General features: G+C 45.0%; 1 protein-coding gene across 3 annotated transcripts in view; it reads right to left on the minus strand.

The window, feature by feature from the left end:
* Positions 1–19,745, minus strand: part of RNPC3 (RNA binding region (RNP1, RRM) containing 3) — a 343,990-nt gene that overhangs the window by 95,945 nt on the left and 228,300 nt on the right. For 2 of the 3 annotated variants that reach the window (XM_085602255.1, XM_085602253.1), the window contains exons 14-15: positions 8,231–8,297; positions 6,635–6,995 (exon numbers count right to left, since the gene is read on the minus strand). In XM_085602255.1, coding sequence (XP_085458381.1) covers positions 8,232–8,297 — 66 coding nt within the window. In that variant the 3' untranslated portion in view covers positions 6,635–6,995; position 8,231. Of the gene's footprint in view, positions 1–6,634; positions 6,996–8,230; positions 8,298–19,745 lie in introns of those variants that run through there. The other variant, XM_085602252.1, reaches the window with a different exon arrangement.

Consider the following 19,745-nt stretch of genomic DNA (forward strand, 5'->3'; position numbering starts at 1 on the left):
GGACCCATGAGCCTGGTAAGAACAATGTTTAAATTACACACCGGAGAGGGTGGCTGTCTGGGAAGAATTCTTCTTTTAAGGCCCTCCACAAAGGCTTTAATTGCAGGTACTCTAAATAGTGACAAGTGTTGTCTATTTTGTAAATAAGCAGCAAGTACTGCTAGATGTAATCATATGGATGAATATGCTAGATTACATCTTTGTAAGTGTAGCAAATAGTAAATTATGTCTTGGATTGAAGCATCCAGCGGATCAATCTTGTTATTGCAGTAGATGACAAATCTTTTCCATTTTGCTGCATAACAAGCTCTAGTAGTAGGGCGTCTGGCTTCTTTAATGATGTTTATACAGTCCGGCGGAAGGTTAAGGTAACCGAACTCTAGGACTTCAGGAGACAGATCGCTAGATTCAGTTGACCTGGATCGGGATGCCTTAGCTCTCCATGGTTCTGCGTTAGCAATGTTGGGGAGAGGCGTAGTTTTTGGTGTGGAACTACTGAGAGTTCCAGTAGTGTTGTGAACCACGGTTGCCGTGCCCATGTGGGAGCCACCAGGATCATCTTGAGAGACTATTGTCTGAGCTTGCCTACTACTAGGGGAATCAATGGGAGTAGCGGAAAAGCGTATGCAAATCTGCCTGACCAGTTCATCCATATCACATTGCCTTTGGAAAACAGATGTGGAAACCTGGCGGCGAAGGTTGGGCATTTTGCATTTGCGTGAGTGGCGAACAGATCTATGTCTGGTTGACCCCACATTTGGAAAAATGGTTGAAGAACTTGGGGATGAAGTTCCCATTCGTGTATCTGCAGTGTCTGTCGACTTATCAGATCCGCAATTTGATTGTGAACTCCTGGAAGATTTTCTGCCGGAAGGTATATGTTTTGTGGAATGGCCCATCTCCAAATGGTTTGTGCGAGCTGGGACAGATGCAAAGAATGTGTGCCTCCTTGTTTCTGTATGTAATACATGGCTGTCATGTTGTCTGTCCAGACTAGGACAGTCTTGTGCTGTAGATGTACTTGGAATGATTTTAGTGCTAGAAATATTGCCAGTAATTCTAGGTGACTTATGTGGAGCACTTTCTGCTGCGTGGTCCATTTGCCTTTTATCGTGTGGTTTAGGAGATGGGCTCCCCAGCCGGTGAGTGATGCGTCTGCTGTATGCACTATCTGTGGAACCGGCACGAGGAACGGCAGCTCTTTGGAAAGGTTTTGTGTGTTCCACCACTGCAGAGAGCGATGTGTGCGGCTGTCCACCAACACCAGATCTGTAAGTTGACCTCAAGCCTGGTTCCACTGAAGTGCTAGGCATTCCTGTAAGGGGCGCATCTGAAGTATTGCATGAGGTACGATAAAGATGCAAGAGGCCATTATCCCTATGAGTTGCATGAATACCCTTGCTGGGAGGGAATGCTGTGGTTCATATCTGGAAATTAGTGTTTGCATACTAACTATCCTGGCTGGATTGGGATATGCTAGGGCTCTGGAGGTGTCTAATGTGGGCCCCTAGATACTGATGTATGTGGGAGGGCTGAAGATTTGACTTGGGGTAGTTTACTGTGAATCCCAAGTCGTGTAGCAGCTGGATGGTTTGATGAGTGTGATGAACACACTGGTTGAATGACTTGGCTTTTATTAGCCAGTCGTCGAGATATGGAAAGACATGGATTTGTTGTCTTCTCAAGTGTGCTGCTACCACTGCAAGGCACTTTGTGAACACTCTGGGTGCGGTGGTCACCCCGAATGGAAGGACTTTGAACTGATAGTATGGTCCGTCCACTATTAACCTTAGCTACTTCCTGTGAGCAGGGTGTATGGGAATGTGGAAGTAGGCGTCCTTGAGATCTAGGGTGGCAAGGAAGTTGCCTTGTTGAAGTAGTGGGAGGACCTGTTGGAGAGTGATCATATGAAAATGATCTGATTGGATATAGAGATTGAGGGCTCTGAGGTCGAGTATTGGCCGTAGGGTCGCATCCTTTTAGGGGATTAGGAAATACAGCGAGTAAACCCCTGTTCCTTGATACTGTAAGGGAACTAGTTCTATTGCCTGCTTTTGAAGCAGTGTGAGAACCTCTTGTTTTAAGAGTGCAAGGTGTTCCGTGGACATTGGACGCTGTTTGGGTGGTATGGTGGGTGGGGTTGCTGTAAGTTCCAGGCAGTAACCATACTGGATAATTTGTCTTACCCACTTGTCTGTTGTGATGGCATCCCAGACAGGTAGGAACTGTGAGAGTCTCCCTCCGACTGGAATGGAATGTTCTGGAGGGAGTGGAGGGAAGTCACTGTTTATTAGTGAGGGAGGCACGTGTGTTGTTGTTACCTCGGCCTCTCCCTTTATTGTTATTTACCTTGTATCCGCCTCTAAAATATCCTCTGTTGGTGGATGTTTGATTGGTGTTTTTGAAGGAAGAGGAGGCAGTCTCTGTTCCAGTGTTTTTGGATGTGCCTCTATAAAAGGAGCGGCGAAAGGAACCACGTGTGGCTGGAGACTAATGCTCCCATGGATTTAGCAGTCTCCGTGTCCTTTTTCATCTTCTCTAGAGTGGTATCTACAGCGGGTCCAAAAATGTGTTCCTGATTGAACGGCTGGTTGAGGATAGTTATTTGTACCACGTGTTTAAATCCTGAGATGCGTAACCAGGCATGTCGTCTGAGTAGCACACTAGTGTTAATGGGCCTAGAGGCTATGTCAACTGCATCAAGGGCACACTTGATTGATGTGTTGGTTATTAATTTGCCTTCTTGAATTAAATCATTTGCCTGGGTTTTGAATTGGTCAGGTAAATGTTGTAATAGGGTTTCTAGATGGTCATAGTGAGCCCTATCGTACCTAGCAAGTAATGCTTGGGTGTTGGCTATGCGCCAGTGATTAGCTGCTTGGGCAGCAACCCTTTTGCAAGAAGCATCTAGCAACTTAGAATCCTTATCCAGAGGTGGTGCGTCACCGGAGGTTTGTGAGTTGGCACATTCCCTAGCGTTAGTTACCACTAGTGAGTCTAAGGGTAGCTGCCCTTTGATGTAGGTGGGATCATCGGGGGCAGGTTTATATTTTTTGTCAATCCTGGGATTGAGAATTCTAGCTCTCACAGGGCCTTTGAATATGTTGGGGCAATGTTTAATGAACCCTTTTAGCATTGGCAGGATTTGGACAGATTTCTGTGACTGTTCAAAGGTGTCTAGGAGGAAGTTCTCATCTGCAGGGTCTGAATGCATATGAACACCATGGTAGACAGCAGCTTTATTTACAAGCTGACCAAAGCCAATATTGTCATCTGGTGGAGATGGCTTTGTTGGATATGGCTGGGGATCCGGGAGGTCTGGGGGATCTATTGGGTCATCATAATCGTCCCAATCGTCCGTGTCGTCATCAGGGTCCGTGAAAGGGTCATTGTTGCCTCCCCCACCCCCTAAATCATCATCGTCATCCTGCGGTGGAGGTGAATATGGTGGAAGTTTTGGAGGCTGTGGAGGAGAGACAGGCTTAGGAGGAAGAACAGGCTTAGGAGGAAGGAGAGGAGAAGTTGCACAGGTTTTATTTTTCACAGGGACTACAACAGTGTCTGGTGTGTCCAGCTTCCTCTTTTTGTGTGGAACAGCAGCCACATGTCCTGTTTTGGGGGTCTATATGGAGTTTTTTCTGCTTCGGATCGACAGGATCCGGTCGAAAAAGTTAACCCTCCTCGGTAACCGCTTTCGGCGCTGACTTCTTTGGATCCGAGCAGGGTTTGGACTTCTGATCCGAGGCCTTAGGACAGTGGTTCCCAAACTTTTTTGACCTGCGGCTCCCTTGACCTATTGGTCATTGGCATGGCTCCCCATCATGTTACTTTTTTGGGTGGGTGAGGGGATGTAAGCCCGGACTTGGGAGTACTTAATTTTTCTCCCTGAAAGTAATTACAATGCATTTAATATAATCAAAGATGTATCTTAAGTGATTGACCATGTTGTCTGTGGGTTCCTTAGACCACCGTAGTTACAAAGGAAGCTGTGCACATAGGAGGAATTCATGAACGAAAACAACATTAACAATTCGCTATATAAGGAATTCCATAATTAACACCAAATGCACATTACATACCGTGCATTGCTGCCATGTTCTGCAATGCTGGTGTGATACTTTACTGAGTGATGTCCTCTCGTGTGAGAAAAGGGCTCATGAGAACTCCCTCACTGCCAACTGAAACTATTTTACTTTACTAATGATCTTAATCTTAAGGATATTATCACTCACTCAAATAGTGTGCTTTAGTGGACTAAAATAAGCCTGATTGCATGTGCGCAAATACAGAGTGCACATGAAATACAAAGTATTGAACACCACCTCGCAGAAGAATCTTTAATAAAGACTGGTTATACTACACACCCTGGCAGGGTCTGTTAAAGGCACAAAAAAAGACGTCAATTGATCATCAGGGCGTCGCTCATCTGGTCAAAAAAGTGAAACATGAAACGTGTGGATTTATTTTACAGGGGGGAAAATGATATCTGCTCTGGATGTTAGCACCTGTGACATTATTTTGCAAATTAAATAATGGAAAATCGTGAAGTGACTTTCAGCTGGACTTTATAAATAGCCGCCCCTGGGGAAGAAAGATCCTGCTATACTAAGAGTCCAACTCCGGTTAAAATGATTTGGTGCATGGAAAAAGAGTCCAGCGGAGGCAGTTGGGTTTTGAGCTCTATGAACAACCTAGCCCAGAATAATAGGCGGGGAATCGCTCATGAATAAGTGAGCCTTGGAAAGAAGGACTGGTTGGACAGGTGATGATGCCCTTATGAACTAAAAAACTTACCAGCAGCTGTTTATCTGTTGTTACGCTTTCACTCCTTCAGATGCAAGAATTTGGGCCCACTTCTTGCCTTCTGCCATGTTTATGGCCGATTCTCTGCTGGATTTATTAGGAAAGCAACCACTAGATGGCAGCACACGACAAGAATTTTATGAGAAACGACGTGTAGACTTTCAACTGGGAATGCAATTCATTATAAAATGCAGAAGCATTTAGCGGACCAGGAATGTGTGGTTCCGAAACTGTGTGCTTGTTGCGCGGCGCCCCTAGCTGGATTTCATGGCGGACTGGGATGCCGCGGCGCATATATTGGGAACCACCTTGGTTTGGTATCAGTTCCGATGGCTTTTCATCCAGCGTCAAGGTAGTCGGTGCCGAATTCTTTTTGGGAGTAGGTTGCTCTCCCGTCTTGGGTGCCGAAGGCGCCTGCGGGACACTGATATCCGGTTTGCTCGGTCCCCGGCTACCGGAAGGCTTGTCCTTTATTTTCTGAGCCGGGCCAGGGGGCGGGGCTTCTGAAGCTTGTTTTCGGTCGCGACTGGGGCCAGCAGGCGAAGTCTTGACCAGGGCCTTCTTTTTTTCGGGTGGAGGTGGGGTAGGGGCAGTTGTACTCACTCGTTGATCAGGAGTGATGTGGTCGTCTGAGTCGTCTGCTTCGGTCACGATTGCCAGGTCCTCAGAATCCTCTTCTGGGACATCGGGGCCTTCATCGAAGAGGTCCACTGGTGCCGGAGCTGCTCGCTGCGCCATGATGTGTCAGGCCCTGCGATCACAGATGTTTTTCTTGGATCGAAAAGAGGCGCAGGCCTGGCAATTGTTCTCGTCGTGCTCGGGCGAGAGACACAGGTTACAGACCTTGTGATGGTCACTGTGTGGGAATTACGCTCCACAGTGGGGGCATTTTTTGAAGGGAGTCCTTTCCATGAGCTGTAGGCCCAAACGGCGTCGATAGGTCCAGTGGCCCGCGTCGACGACTGGAATCTAGTAGCTCAGATGCACGTCGAAGATCACGCGATCGAAAACAATACCGTCGAGTTGTAGATAGTTTGCGCTTCGAAAAGGTTTGGAGAATAAGTTGCCGAACCGGAGTGCAAAAATTACATCGAACCCAATGACGGAAAAAAACAATCTGAGGATGGAGTCGATGCCCATGCGCACTATCGTCCAACGGAGGAGTCACCTATCTCGTGACTACAAAAGACTCTTCCAAGACAACAACAACGTGCAAGCATCCGAGCCCAACACCAGATGGCGATCTATGCATAGAGTACAATCTGCAGCTCATATGCCTCGACCGTATAATTCCATTGATATGCGTGTAGTGCCCCTGGCTTGCCTTGATGGTGCACTAGGATGCCACGGTTCACAGACTGGGAACCACTGCTGTATATGGTAATTTAAGTATGGTATATTTGGTCATTCTATAGTATGGTGTGGCCTTTCACTGTATGGTATGACATGGCCTTTCATTGTATAATATGGTATAGTATGGCTTGTTGTTATATGGAATGGTCTGTCATTGTACAGTATGGTACGATATGACCTGTCATTGCCTAGTATGGTATGGTCTGTCATTGTATAGTATGGTATTGTGAAAAAAAGTGGTGTATTAAACGGTTTGGTTGTGCGACCTTACCATGTAAATTGCATTTAAATAGCGCTAACTACCCCATAATACACAATACTGTCATGGGTCCAGTCAGGCTCGTTTGTAAAAACCTTTAGCTCAACCCTGAGTAGATATGCTTCAAGCAGTAAGACAAACTAAGGACAAGTATAAAACATTTAGAAGTACCAAAACAATGAAATAAAGTCACACAATAAAAAAGAAATCCAACACCAATTTATAAAAATAGATCTTATTTTTATGGATTTGTAGGCACTGAAACAAACAAAATACACCAGAGGGTTCCGGACATATAGATTTTGTAAGTAAAAAGTAAATCACTGCTTTTCACTCAAAATTCCAACAAGAATTGTACTTTTTTAAAGTTGAATTCTGCTATTCAGGCCCACTTTGGGCGACCAACTCTTGCAGGGAAGAGGCCAAGGTAGCCAGTAGGGATTTGTCGGACAGTTAACTTATCACTAGAACAGTCTCAAGTCCAGTCCAGGCTCTATGGGCGAACCACCATAGACTATAACGGAGTGGTCCTGATGTAATGGATCCAGGATGTTGAAGATGTTGTAAGATGCTAACAAATCTGTTATAAATACATGAGAAAAATATAATGAACACACGCAGCAAGAAAATTAATGTTCTCTGCCACAATGAAGTGTGTTTAAAGCAGGAGAGGTAGTGGAAGTTAAATAGATGGCCTGTGAACAGATGTAGCATTATGCAGTATTATGGAGTGCGTCCTCACCCCAAAAACATCAACGTGCAAGCAGAGAAAGACAATCAGTGGGAACGAAAGCAGTACTTTGGCTGTGCGCAACAGGAGGGACAATCACACTAAGAGGAAATAAAACCAGCACACACTAACCAAACAAATGCATAGAAATAAGGGGGGTGATTAAGGTAAGCAATGGGCAGGCTCTTTGCCTCCTTTAAGCTAACAAAAGCAAGTGACAGCGCATGAACAGTCTCAGGCGAGACCAAAAAAGGACCTGGGAGGAATAACAAAAATGTAAAGACAGAGAGCAATAACTATATTTTTATGTACATACTATCTGCCTGGCTGTTAAATACTGCTCTCGGAAAATATAATTTTATGCTACCACATTAGGCAGCCATGTATGCATTCAAAAATTATTCATCAGTATCACTATAACTCTACACACAGTGTGTGGATACAATGCATTAGATGCTTCATTTTAACGTATATTTGACCTTATTACGAATCAAGAACTTTATTGTCTATTACAAAGACATTGTCAGGAACAAATGCAGATTACATTTTCTAAGCAGTAGTAGCCCCTCACAAACACATTCACGGATTCAGGGTATATGACAGGAAGGTGGGGGGCATGTATCTTCTTCACCACGTGGGTGTCTCCAATTAAATCTTACAGAACCAAAACTGCAGCATTCACACCACACAGCATTAAAAGCTTGCATGAGATAAAAGATAAAGCCAGGACGATGTTGAATATCTGTGTATAAGTTACATATGCACCCATAAGTCTGCCTCTCTATAGCTTTAGAGTTGCAATTAGGGATGCAAGTCTAATTTCCAGCTACAATCAACTGGAACAGGTAGACTAAAACCCAACACTGGTTACTCAAGGCAACAAGCACTTTTGAGGTGTGTGTGGCAAAACTTGGAATATCCTCCACTCTAACCTCTATTTGGAAAGCCCCTTTCTAGATACAACTTCCCTTAAAACTAACAGTTTTACAGTCTGCATAGTAGTCCTGTGCTTAAAGGTCAATCTGGTTTACAAAGTAAGCATTTATTCACTTGTAATAATTTCTGTTGATAAGACTAGCACTTACGTTACGTTGTGTTTTTTCTTTGTCCTTCTTTGGTGTTTTCTTTTGGCCTTGCAGATCGGGCAAATTGCTAACATTTGGTTAAGGTTGGTAATATACAATTGAATAGTTAGGCTGGTAAAAAATAAGCAAGTACCATAAATTCTGATATACGTATTTTTTGTATGATTTAAGGTATGTTGAAAACACAAGGTAACATTTCTTTCACTGTAAACAATCTTTATTGTTATAATGATACCAAAATTATACAAAATGGTCTTTCTACAAATTTTCCAAAGCATCTGCTTCTCAAAGAAATGCACACAAGGTTAGTTTTTAATAGTAACACTAGTGCACTATGAACGGCATATTCAATAAATTCTCAAACCATAAACACCTCTGTTAATAGGCAGGATCCCCAAACATCTACAAAAAAAGGAGAACAATAAAGTAATAAAAACACTCTCATGCAAATGAAAGGCACCATTTACTTTACATTTTTTATTCATTTAAAAATGGCTTACAGGAAAAATAGTTAAAGAAAAATTCTCTACAGGACTAGAAAAGGAGTAAAAAGAAAACCGAAGATAGCTTCATTAAGTGAAACATTTTCTACAGAACTAGAAAAGGAGTAAAAAGAAAACCGAAGATAGCTTCATTAAGTGAAACACCGCAATATGTTTCCCTTTAAAAGAAAAATAATAAGTGAAATGCCCCACACACATACAGCACTTTCAATACAACAAAATGGCATTGGTAATATGAGGCTGCCCTGGGACCTCTTTTGTCCCACTATGCCCCACAGGGAGAGTTGGACATACAGTTGCCTTTAGTTCTTTTTTCTGGTCCGTTGTAGTAGGACCACGAGGGCTGTGTCTATTATCTTGTAAATGTATTCATTTACCACAGAAAAAGAATTAATATTTATATCAAAATAAATCATCCTCCAAAAAAGTGACAAAATCCGAACAAGGAAATCTTCACTGCGACTTTGTCCAGCAGCTCCCCGACAACAATGTCTCCTCCCCGAAAACATCGCTGGCTGCCTTTCCCGAATGCATTTCACCTTCTGAGGAACTTTTCAAAATGTCTTCTAAGTCCGAGGAGTAGGCTGAGACGGACCCAATCCACCTTGTGCATCCCAATCTCGCTCCATCACGGTCAGCCATATCTTTTGACTTTGCCCTGGTCTCGCATGACTAGATGCCAACAGTTGAAGCTTTGATCTTTTAGGTGCTGTTTTCACCTAAAACTTATGCAATTCATTACTCCAGTTTTACTGATTGAATTTAATTTCTTTTGGTGTCAAACTATTTATTACATTTTACTATATTTTTCTAAATTGGTGTGGGATTTTTCTTGTGTTGTGTTTACACTTTATTACCGTTTGTGTGCTGCATAGATACTTTCACATTGCCTCTAAGTTAAGCCTGACTGTTATCGTTCCAAGCTATCAGAGGGTTAAGCACTGGTTAATTTAGTGACTTTTGAGATTCACCTTGACAAGGATTGAGGTTGTTTCTTGAGTAGGGTTTTCACCCCTAATCAATAACCCAATTCAATCTTGTTTTAAAATCAAATAATAGAAAGTAGGTTTGGTTGAGTTGTATTTTATCATTCACTTGTAGATGCCCAACTTCCTCATAGGAATTGGGCAGAATGAAACAGTATGTAAGTTTCTAGTGAAACTGTCACTGTTTCACTTTCTTTGCCCCGGTTTCTGAGTATAGTAGATTAAGTACATGTCCACAATGTAGTGCCTAAAGGTAAAACATTAAGCCCTTGCTGGGCTGGAGGGTTTTCAGTAGCCCTATCTAGGGTATTCCTGGTTAGTGCTGTTAGGAGGTAGCAAAGCAAAGCAGATGAAGAGGTTTGCCTTTACTGATAACCACTTGTTCCTTCTAATACCCATTGTGGATCCCTCAAAAGCTTCCTGCCTTTCTACAGGAGTAACTTGATGCCAGAGAACAGTGCAGAACATGAAAGGATTTTAAAACAATTACAATGTAAAGTAAATGTTTACAAAAACAGACAGCGTTCATTACTTTACTGGGGGAATGCTGTTCTCCGAGTTTTAAAGATGTTAGGGATCATACACGCATGTGAAGAAGTGTTTATGAATATCTTGATAGAGAACCAGGCTCTTCAAACTTGAGTTTTCGCTTCATACAATCTCTGTCAATTAAGAACAAGCATTTGCAATGCAAATAGGTCTCACATTTGTGAGTTAGAGCTATTGACGTTGTAAATGGCAATGTTTTTTACCTACATGTTTTATTTTTAGAGTGAATGTATGTAGTGTGCAAAATCCCTTGGAAAGGTCCTGCACTTTGTAATAAATATATTGAAAAAGACGCAAAGTATGGATTGTGTCAACAATTGCTTGGCACGTACCTCATGGGTGAAGTGTCGCCACACATGCACAATGTGGTGCTTTACCAATGTGAAACTCATTAATAAAAGTAGTGCTTACACTCTAACCAACGCAATCGGGATCGAAGCATGTGAATCTGAATCCCCGGCTTCTCTTTTATTTTCTAGACTATTTGACTCACTCTCCTGTGTCTCGGTTATTCCCCACACAGTGGGAGGCAATGATGTTTGTCAGGGGGGCGGGGGCAGGGGGGCATGAAAATGTATTCATTGCCTAGTTGTCATAGGTCGCCCGGTGCTATTAGTTAAAAATGTGCAGATTTCATTAAGATATTAAGAGTACTTTACTCGCTTCTATAAGAAAATCGATATTCACAAAAATAAATGCCAGAATGCGTGTCAGATTTCACAGTGTTTTAGACAGTACTGGTTGCTTAGTTTCATTGCATTAATTTTGTATTTCCTCTTTTACACAGCATCCAAAGGAGGTTACCTAACCCCAAAGCCCAGAGTTGTTAAATGACCCATAGAAGGGAGTGTTTTACAGTTGAGCAAATGTGTCCAAATGTAATTTTGGTAGTGCCATGGAATGATCAGCCAATGAGGTACTCGATGAGCAGGTATTTAACTACATGTTCAAAATGTACGGTATTGTGGCTGTTTGTTTGTACACAACCACCTCTCTGAATGTGTTTATTAACACAGAGCTTCATCTACCAGACAGTGCTCACAGAGGGGCGACTAAAGCACAGATCAAAATGTATTAATTTCTCCTGAGTGTGAAGGCACCCGGAAGGCTTAGGTGCCCGCCCCTAGAGGCTAGGGAACCCAGCGCTTCTACAGACTCTGCCGTGCTCCTCTGCACCAGCAGGGCACAGCTCAGAATCTGCCGCTTCAGCTATGAATAGGTGAGGGGGATGAGGTTGGGGCATGCGGGAGTAGCCGGCAGATTTCCAGGTCATTGAAAGTGATGATTCTGATGTGAGGCAATGGAGACTGACTTTGTCTGTTTGTCTGCACCAGTCTATTTCTCTAGCATCTAACGGGCTCACTGTCATGTATCCATTCATCTCCCTTTGTTAGAGGTGCACGAGCTAATATATTAATTAGCAGCTAGAGCCAGCCGGAGACGAGCCAAGCGTATACGAGCCAATGGGTGAGCCGTTAAAACGATCGGCATGTTAACATGATGTAAATGTGCAATAATTTCTCTTCAGAATTAAAAAAAAAAGTGCATTTCTTTAGCGAGTCACCTCAGTACACAAGATTATAGCACTGAATTGAGGGGAAGTTATTAAAAGTGCTTGTTTTAAGCATGAGTTAAAACACTGCCGCTCCTCTCGCCCGACAATAATGCCGTTTGTGAACTAAGAAGCGTCAGTTCCCATGCATACCCCAAATGTTGCCTAGAGTCTTATTATATTTAGAGTAACGTTAAAATCTAGTTAATTAAACATGAGAAGTTGTACAGCACGCATCTTGAACTTGCATATTTCAAGGTGGCAATAATAAAGATGAAAACGGAAGTGCAGGCAGGCAAGTAAACACGAGTGGGGAGGGGGAGGGGGGGAGGCAGGTCTGTGGATGGTGAGAAATCACAGACTGAGGGCGGGGGAGGTGGGGTGGGGAAACATGGAAGAAAATAGTGTTAGGAGTAAAAGGGCCAATAGCCATGGAAGGATACAAATGATGAATGAGGAGGGACTAACAAGCCTCAAACCAATCGGAAGGCAGCATTTAAGACAAAAGCCAATGGGCAAAGAGTGAGCGGAGCTTCCACGAAGCTGCCACACTACAGTATATACTGTATGCCTCGCAAAGCACGTGCGCTGCAACGCTAGGCGAGACCTAAAAAGGGGTCCCAAGCAGTCAGACTAACAATGGGGAGGAAAGATTTAAGAAAAGGCTCTCCATACAAAGAGCAGTAGAAGTACCGCAGAATGCTGATGTGAAAGAAGAAATGCAGGAGTCTGAGCTAATCCTTCAAAACTCTGCAAATGCATCTTCAATTGAGGACTCTATAGGAATACTGCTGCATCTGTATAAAACATGCAAAAATTGTGAACTAACACTTTCTTGCAACAACCTGATGCAGTAGCTTAAAGTTGTCACACCCACACAGGCACACGGTGTACCAAGAAGTGGAACAAAAATTTCCAGCAAGTCATAGGTTCAGTAAGGTGCATAGCCTTAGACTACTGTCAAGCACAAAATCGTTTAAAAAGCTTAAGTTATCACCTATTATTGCTTCGCGTTAATGTACATCTGCCACCCACTCGAGATACAATGTAAATACACCAAAATAGTTGTCAAGTTGGAAACCTGTGCAAGTGTGTTAAGGGTGAAGGATATTAAAAATTAAATTGGGCACTTACAATGTAAGCCTTTAATAAAGCAAAGGATAAGGAAAATGCTACTTACCAGTATGCATCTGTTCTTGGCATGTAGAGCTGTAGATTCATATACTTGAGCATAGTTTGCCATCTGGTGTTGGGCTCAGATGTTTGCACTTTGTTTTTGTCTTGGAAGAAGTCTTTGTACTCACGACGTATGTGACTCCTCCCTAGGGTGATAGTGCGCATGGGCATCGACTCCACCTTCAGATTGTTTTCGCCATGAAGGTTTATGATGGAGTTAGTAGGAAATAGAAAGATGTCCATGTGTGATGTATCTAAGTAAGATAGTACTGCAACAGATAAGAGGTATTCAGGGAGGCGAATGGGCGTATATGAATCTACAGCTCTACATGCCAAGAACAGATGCGTACTGGTAAGGCGCATTTTCCGAACGAGGCATATGAACTGTAGATTACATACTTGTGCATAGACTATACAGCAGTTATTTCCTTAGCGGTGGCTACCTGTTTTTGTTGCAGTGGTCTGAAAAAGTGTTCTTAATACAGCCTGGCCCATATTAGCTTGTTGTTATGGTTGCACATCTACACAACAGTGTTTTTTGAAAGTGTGTGGCGTAGACCAAGTTGCTGCTTTGCAGATGTCATCTAGGGGAATGTTCCCTAAAAATGCCATAGAAGCCCCTAGTTTACGTGTAGAATGAGCTCTAGGGGGAATGGTTAATGTGTGTTTGGCTTTAAAGATAGCATATTTGGATGCATTTAACAATCCACCTTGCAATCCCCGCTTTTAAAATGGGATTGCCCTTATGAGGTGGTGAGAAAGCGACAAAGAGTTGTTTAGCCTTTCTAAATGATTTTGTCCTTTCAATGTAGTAGAGTATTGCTCTTTTAACGTCTAGCGTGTGAAGAGCCCGTTCTGCCACTGAGTTTGGTCGAGGGAAAAAAACTGGGAGTTCAACAGACTGGTTAAGGTGGAAGGCAGAAACGACTTTAGGTAAAACTTTTGGGTTAGTCCCAAGAACCACTTTGTTATGATGGATTTACAAAAATGGTTCTTGTATGGTTAATGCCTGGAGTTCACTAACTCTTCTAAGAGATGTGATAGCAACAAGGAAGGCTACTTTCCAAGTGAGAATGGAATATGCTACTTACCAGTATGCATCTGTTCTTGGCATGTAGAGCTGCAGATCTACACACTTTTGCATAGATCACCATCTGGTGTTGGGCCCGGATGTTTGCAGTTTTTTTTCCTCTTGGAAAGTCTTTGGAAGTCACGAGGTCGGTGACTCCTCCCTTGGATCGTATTGCGCATGGGCTTCGGCTCCATCCTCAGATTGTTTTTCGCCAACAGGGAAAGATGGAGCGTAGTAATAACAGTGAAGAAACCCATGTGTGTTGTATCTAAATAAGATAGACTGGAACAGATACAGGTAGCCGGGGAGGCGGGTGGGCGTGTGTTGTAGATCTGCAGCTCTACATGCCAAGAACAGATGCATACTGGTAAGTAGCATATTCCGTTCGAGGCATATGAGCTGCAGATTACACACTTTTGCATAGACTATATAGCAGTTCCCAACCTTAGCGGCGACCACCGGTATCTGTTGCAGTGGTTTGAAATAGTGTTTTTAGTACAGCCTGGCCCACCCTAGCTTGTTGCTTGGTTTGCACATCTACACAGTAATGTTTAGTGAAAGTGTGCGGTGTTGACCATGTAGCTGCTTTGCAGATATCATCTAATAGGATGTTCCCTAGAAAAGCCATAGAAGCCCCTATCTTTCGTGTAGAGTGGGCTTTAGGGGGAACAGATAGCGTTCGCTTTGCTTTGTGGTAGCAAATCTGGATGCATTTTACAATCCAACTAGCTATCCCTGATTTTGAGATGGGGTTGCCTTTGTGTGGTGGAGAGAAAGAGACAAATAGTTGTTTGGTCTTTCTGAAAGGTTGTGTTCTTTGGATATAGTAAAGTAAGGCTCGTTTGACATCTAGCGTGTGTAGAGCCCTTTCTGTAACAGTTTGAGGTTGCGAGAAAAATACCGGTAATTCTACCGATTGGTTTAGATGAAAAGGGGAAAGGACTTTAGGTAGGAATTTTGGGTTGGTACGGAGAACAACCTTGTTCTGGTGCATTTGGAGAAAAGGTTCTTGTATGGTAAGTGCTTGTATCTCACTGACCCATCTAAGGGAAGTGATGGCTACAAGAAAAGCTGTTTTCCATGTGAGAAATTGCAGTTCGCATTTATGCAAAGGTTCGAAGGGCGGTCCCATTAGCCTTGTGAGAACTATATTTAAGTTCCACACAGGTGAGGGTGGTACTCTGGGGGGAATTATTCGTTTTAGGCCTTCCATGAAGGCTTTAATGGCAGGCACTCTGAAAAGTGATAGGTGCTGCCCTGTTTTGTAGGTAAGCGGCAATTGCTGCGAGGTGTAGCTAAATGGATGTATATGCTAGGTTACACCTTTGTAGATGGAGTAAGTAGCATATGATGTGTTGTATAGACACATCTAGAGGATTGATTGTGTTGTTATGGCAATAAACAACAAATCTTTTCCACTTGGCAGCGTAGCAGGCTCTAGTGGTAGGGCGTCTAGCTTCTCTGATGACGTTCATACAGTCAGGGGGAAGGTTAAGGTATCCGAATTCTAGGATCTCAGGAGCCAGATCGCAAGGTTGAGCTGAGCTGGGTCCGGGTGCCTGATCTCTCCATAGTTCTGGGTTGGGAGGCATGGTGAGAGGTGTAGCTTTTGGTGTGGTACTACCGAGAGTTCCAGTAGTGTGGTGTACCACGGTTGTCTGGCCCATGTTGGAGCTACTAGGATCAGTGAGAGGGAATGCTGTTGTACCTTTTGCACCACTAATGGAATTAGTGGGAGAGGTGGAAAGGCGTACGCAAATTTGTCTGACCAGTTCATCCATATCGCATTGCCTTTGGACAACGGGTGTGGGTATCTGGCGGCGAAGCTTGGGTATTTTTTGTTTTCATGGGTGGCGAAGAGGTCTATCTGCGGATGCCCCCACTTTTGAAAGAACGGGTGAAGAACCTGTGGGTGAAGTTCCCACTCGTGGATCTGCTGCGTCTGTCTGCTGAGCAGATCTGCCATGGTGTTTTGGACTTATGGTACATGCTGGGCCAGGAGAAAGATTGTGTGGAATTGTCCATCTCCATATGCTCTGTGCTAGTTGAGAGAGCTGTGGAGAGTGTGTGCCGCCTTGTTTTTGAATGTAATACATGGCTGTCATGTTGTCTGTGCGAATGGGGACTGCCATGCCTAAAATCTGTGTTTGAAAGGATTTTAGGGCTAGAAAGATTGCCAGTAACTCCAGATGGTTGATATGGAGTAACTTTTGTTGCGGTGTCCATGTGCCCTGCACTGTGAGGTGTAATAGATGAGCTCCCCAGCCGGAGAGCGATGCGCCTGTTAGTATTATTTGTGGAACCGGGTCCAGGAACGGTCGACCTCTGGAAAGATTTGTGGTGTTCCACCACTGCAGAGAGCGATGGGTGCGACCGTCTACCAACACCAGATCTGTCAGTTGCCCCTGGGCCTGGTTCCATTGGCGCGCTAAGCACTCTTGGAGTGGACGCATCTGGAGTCTTGCGTGAGGCACTATGAAAATGCAAGAGGCCATCATCCCTATCAGTTGCATAAACACTCTTGCTGGAAGGGAGTGTTGAGGTATGAATCTTTGACGCAAAGCCTGAATGCTTGCAATCCTGGCCGGATTGGGGTAGGCTATGGCTTTTGAGGTGTCTATGGTGGCACCGAGATATTGCTTTATGTGGGATGGTGTTAGCTGGGACTTTTGGTGGTTCACCGTGAAGCCTAGCTGGTGAAGTAGTTGGATTGTAGTGGCGGTGTGGTGTACACATTAGTTGTAGGACGTGGCTTTTATCAGCCAGTCGTCCAAATATGGGAAGACGTGAATGTGCTGTCACTACCGCTAGGCACTTGGTGAATACCCTTGGTGCTGTTGTGACCCCGAATGAGAGCACCTTGAACTGGTAGTGTTGCCCGTCCACTACAAACCTGAGGTACTCTGTGAGCATGGTGTACCGGAATGTGAAAGTATGCGTCTTTCAAGTCCAGTGTGGTGAGGAAGTCGTTCTGGGAGAGGAGCGGAAGCACCTGCTGAAGCGTTACCATGTGAAAATGGTCTGAATGTATGTATGTGTTTAGGGGCCGGAGATCTAGAATAGGCCGTAGAGTCTCGTCCCTTTTTGGTATTAGAAAATATAGGGAGTAGACCCCTAAATTATGCTGATTGGCGGGAACTTGTTCTATTGCCTGTTTTTGTAGGAGGGAGATTACCTCCTGTTTTAGTAACGTGGAATGTTCTTGTGACATTGGGTGTTGCCTGGGTGGAATGTTTGGGGGGGGTAGATGTCAATTCTAGGCAGTACCCTGAGCAAATAATTTGGGTCACCCATTTGTCTGAGGTGATGGTCTCCCAGACCTGAAGGAAATATTGTAGTCTGCCCCCGACCGGAGTGGGATGGTCTGGAGGGAGCGGGGGGGAAGTCATTGGGTAGGCGGTGTGGCAGAGCGGGCGGTATTTGTTTTGCCTCTGCCTTTATTGTTATTGCCCCTATAGCCGCCTCTTTGATAACCCCTTGTGAAGGTGGACTGAGTAGGGGATTTGTAGGAAGTGGACGCGCTATCTGAGGAGTAGCCTCTAGCCGTACTCCGAAAGGAAGAGCGGCGAAAGGAGCGCCTAGGAGGGTGTGATTGCAGGGCTCCCATAGATTTCACCGTATCAGTGTCCTTCATTTTCTCGAGTGCCTCATCTACCTTTGGGCCGAATAGGTGTTCTTGGTCAAAGGGATGATTTAGGATGGAGGCCTGTACCTCAGGTTTGAAACCTGATATTCTCAGCCAAGCATGGCGACGGAGGAGGACGCTAGTGTTAATGGCCCTGGAGTCTGTGTCTGCTGCGTCTAAGGCACAGCGTATAGAGGTGTTAGTTATTGTCTTACCCTCTTGAATTAATTGATTGGCCCTATTTTTATATCTTTCTGGGAGGTGGTGCATTATGGTTTCTAATTCCTTATAATGCGCCCTATCGTATCTGGCCAATAGCGCTTGGGTGTTGGTGATACGCCATAGATTGGCTGCCTGTGACGCAGTACGCTTTCCTGATGCGTCCAGTAGCTTTGACTCTTTGTCAGGTGGTGGTGCTTCCCCTGACGCCTGGGAGTTTGACCTCTTCCGTGCAGTGGAAACCACTAGGGAATCTAGTGGCGCTGGCCCTTTGATATAGGCAGGATCTGTGGGGGCAGCTTTGTACTTTTTTTCTATGCGTGGGTTAATGACCCTAGCCCTGACTGGGTCCTTAAAAACCTCTGGCGCATGTTTTACCACCCCCTTGAGCATAGGTAGACCCATGTGCGGTATCAAAGGTGTCGAGGAGGAAATCCTCCTCTACTGGGTCAGTGTGTAACTCTACCCTGTGATAATGTGCCGCCCTCTGAAGTAGGTGGTGGAAACCTAATGAGTCTTCCGGTGGAGATGGTCTGGAAGGGTAAAGGTCATCTTGTGGGACGTCTGGAATATCTGGATTATTGTAGTTGTCCCATGGGTCTGGGGATCCTGTAGGGGTGGGGTCTTGGGGCACATCCCCAGGATCGTGATATGGGTCCCCCTGATCATCATCGTCTAGAGACGGGGTTGGAGAGCGATGAGGTGGGGGTGGAGAAGGCGGAGGTGGAGAGGGTGGAGGAGGTGGGGAAGGTATTCTGAAAGGGGAGGTAGCAGAGTCCTTCCTCTTTGGAGGTGGAGGCGGAGCCGGTTTGGCCAAATGTCTCTTTTTGGAAGAGAGTGCCAAATGTCCAGTTTTTGGATCCTTGGTAAGAGTTTTTTGCAAGGGATCCGGTGTAAACAGTTCCTGTGACAATATTTGTTCCGTCGGCGCCAAAGTTTTCGGGGCCGATGACTTTTTAGGCTTGTCCGTGCCGTGTTTAGCACTGGGCTTGGGAACCTCCATTTTCTTGGTCAGTGCCGAGGTGAGCTTCGGCGTGGAAGTGTCGGTGCCGAGGGCCTTATGGGGTTTGGTCGGTACCGAAGATGGCGTCGGCACGGAAAGGCTGGGTTTCGACACCGAGGATTTCGGTGCGGAGCTCGGTGTCGAGGTAGAGGCCGGTTTCTTTTTCGGTGCCGAAGTGTGTTTCTCGGCACCGCTGGAGGGCTGGCTCGAGCCCGAGCCGCCGTAAGGCTTATTTGGCTTCTTCACCGGGCCCGAAGGTGGGGTGTGTGAAGCAGTGTCTCTGGTCTTGCCTAAGCCCGGAGGCAAAGGCGTGACCGAAGCCTTTTTGGGTGTAGGCGCGGGTGTGGGAGGGGGTATAGTACTCACGACCCTCTGCGCCGGGGTGATGTCCTCCACATCGGAGTCGTCGGCTTCGGAAGCACTGACGAGGTCCTCTGCGGTGTGCTGCTGTCCCGGATCTTCGACGTCGTCCCCGAAGATGTCAACTGGAACGGAGGTCGAGGAGTGCGCCATGTTTCGTCTGGCTCTTCGATCTCGAATAGTCTTTTTCAATCTGAAAGACTTACAGGCCGGACAGTCTAGAGCCTCGTGTTCAGGGGAGAGGCAGAGGTTGCACACCTCATGAAGATCGGTGTGGGCGAATTTGGACCCACATCGAGGGCACTTCTTGAAAGGAGTTCTTTCCATCAGCTGGGACCGGAGCTTGGGTAGGCCCGAAGGCCGCCGTCGACGACTGGAATCGAAGATGTGTCGATGAGAAGGTGATTGAGGATTTCTGGATCTGAACAATACTGCGATAAGCGAGGATTCCGCTTCTATCGTCGAACTGG

The sequence above is a fragment of the Triturus cristatus genome, chromosome 4_2 (assembly GCF_964204655.1).
Source record: "Triturus cristatus chromosome 4_2, aTriCri1.1, whole genome shotgun sequence".
NCBI lineage: Eukaryota > Metazoa > Chordata > Amphibia > Caudata > Salamandridae > Triturus > Triturus cristatus.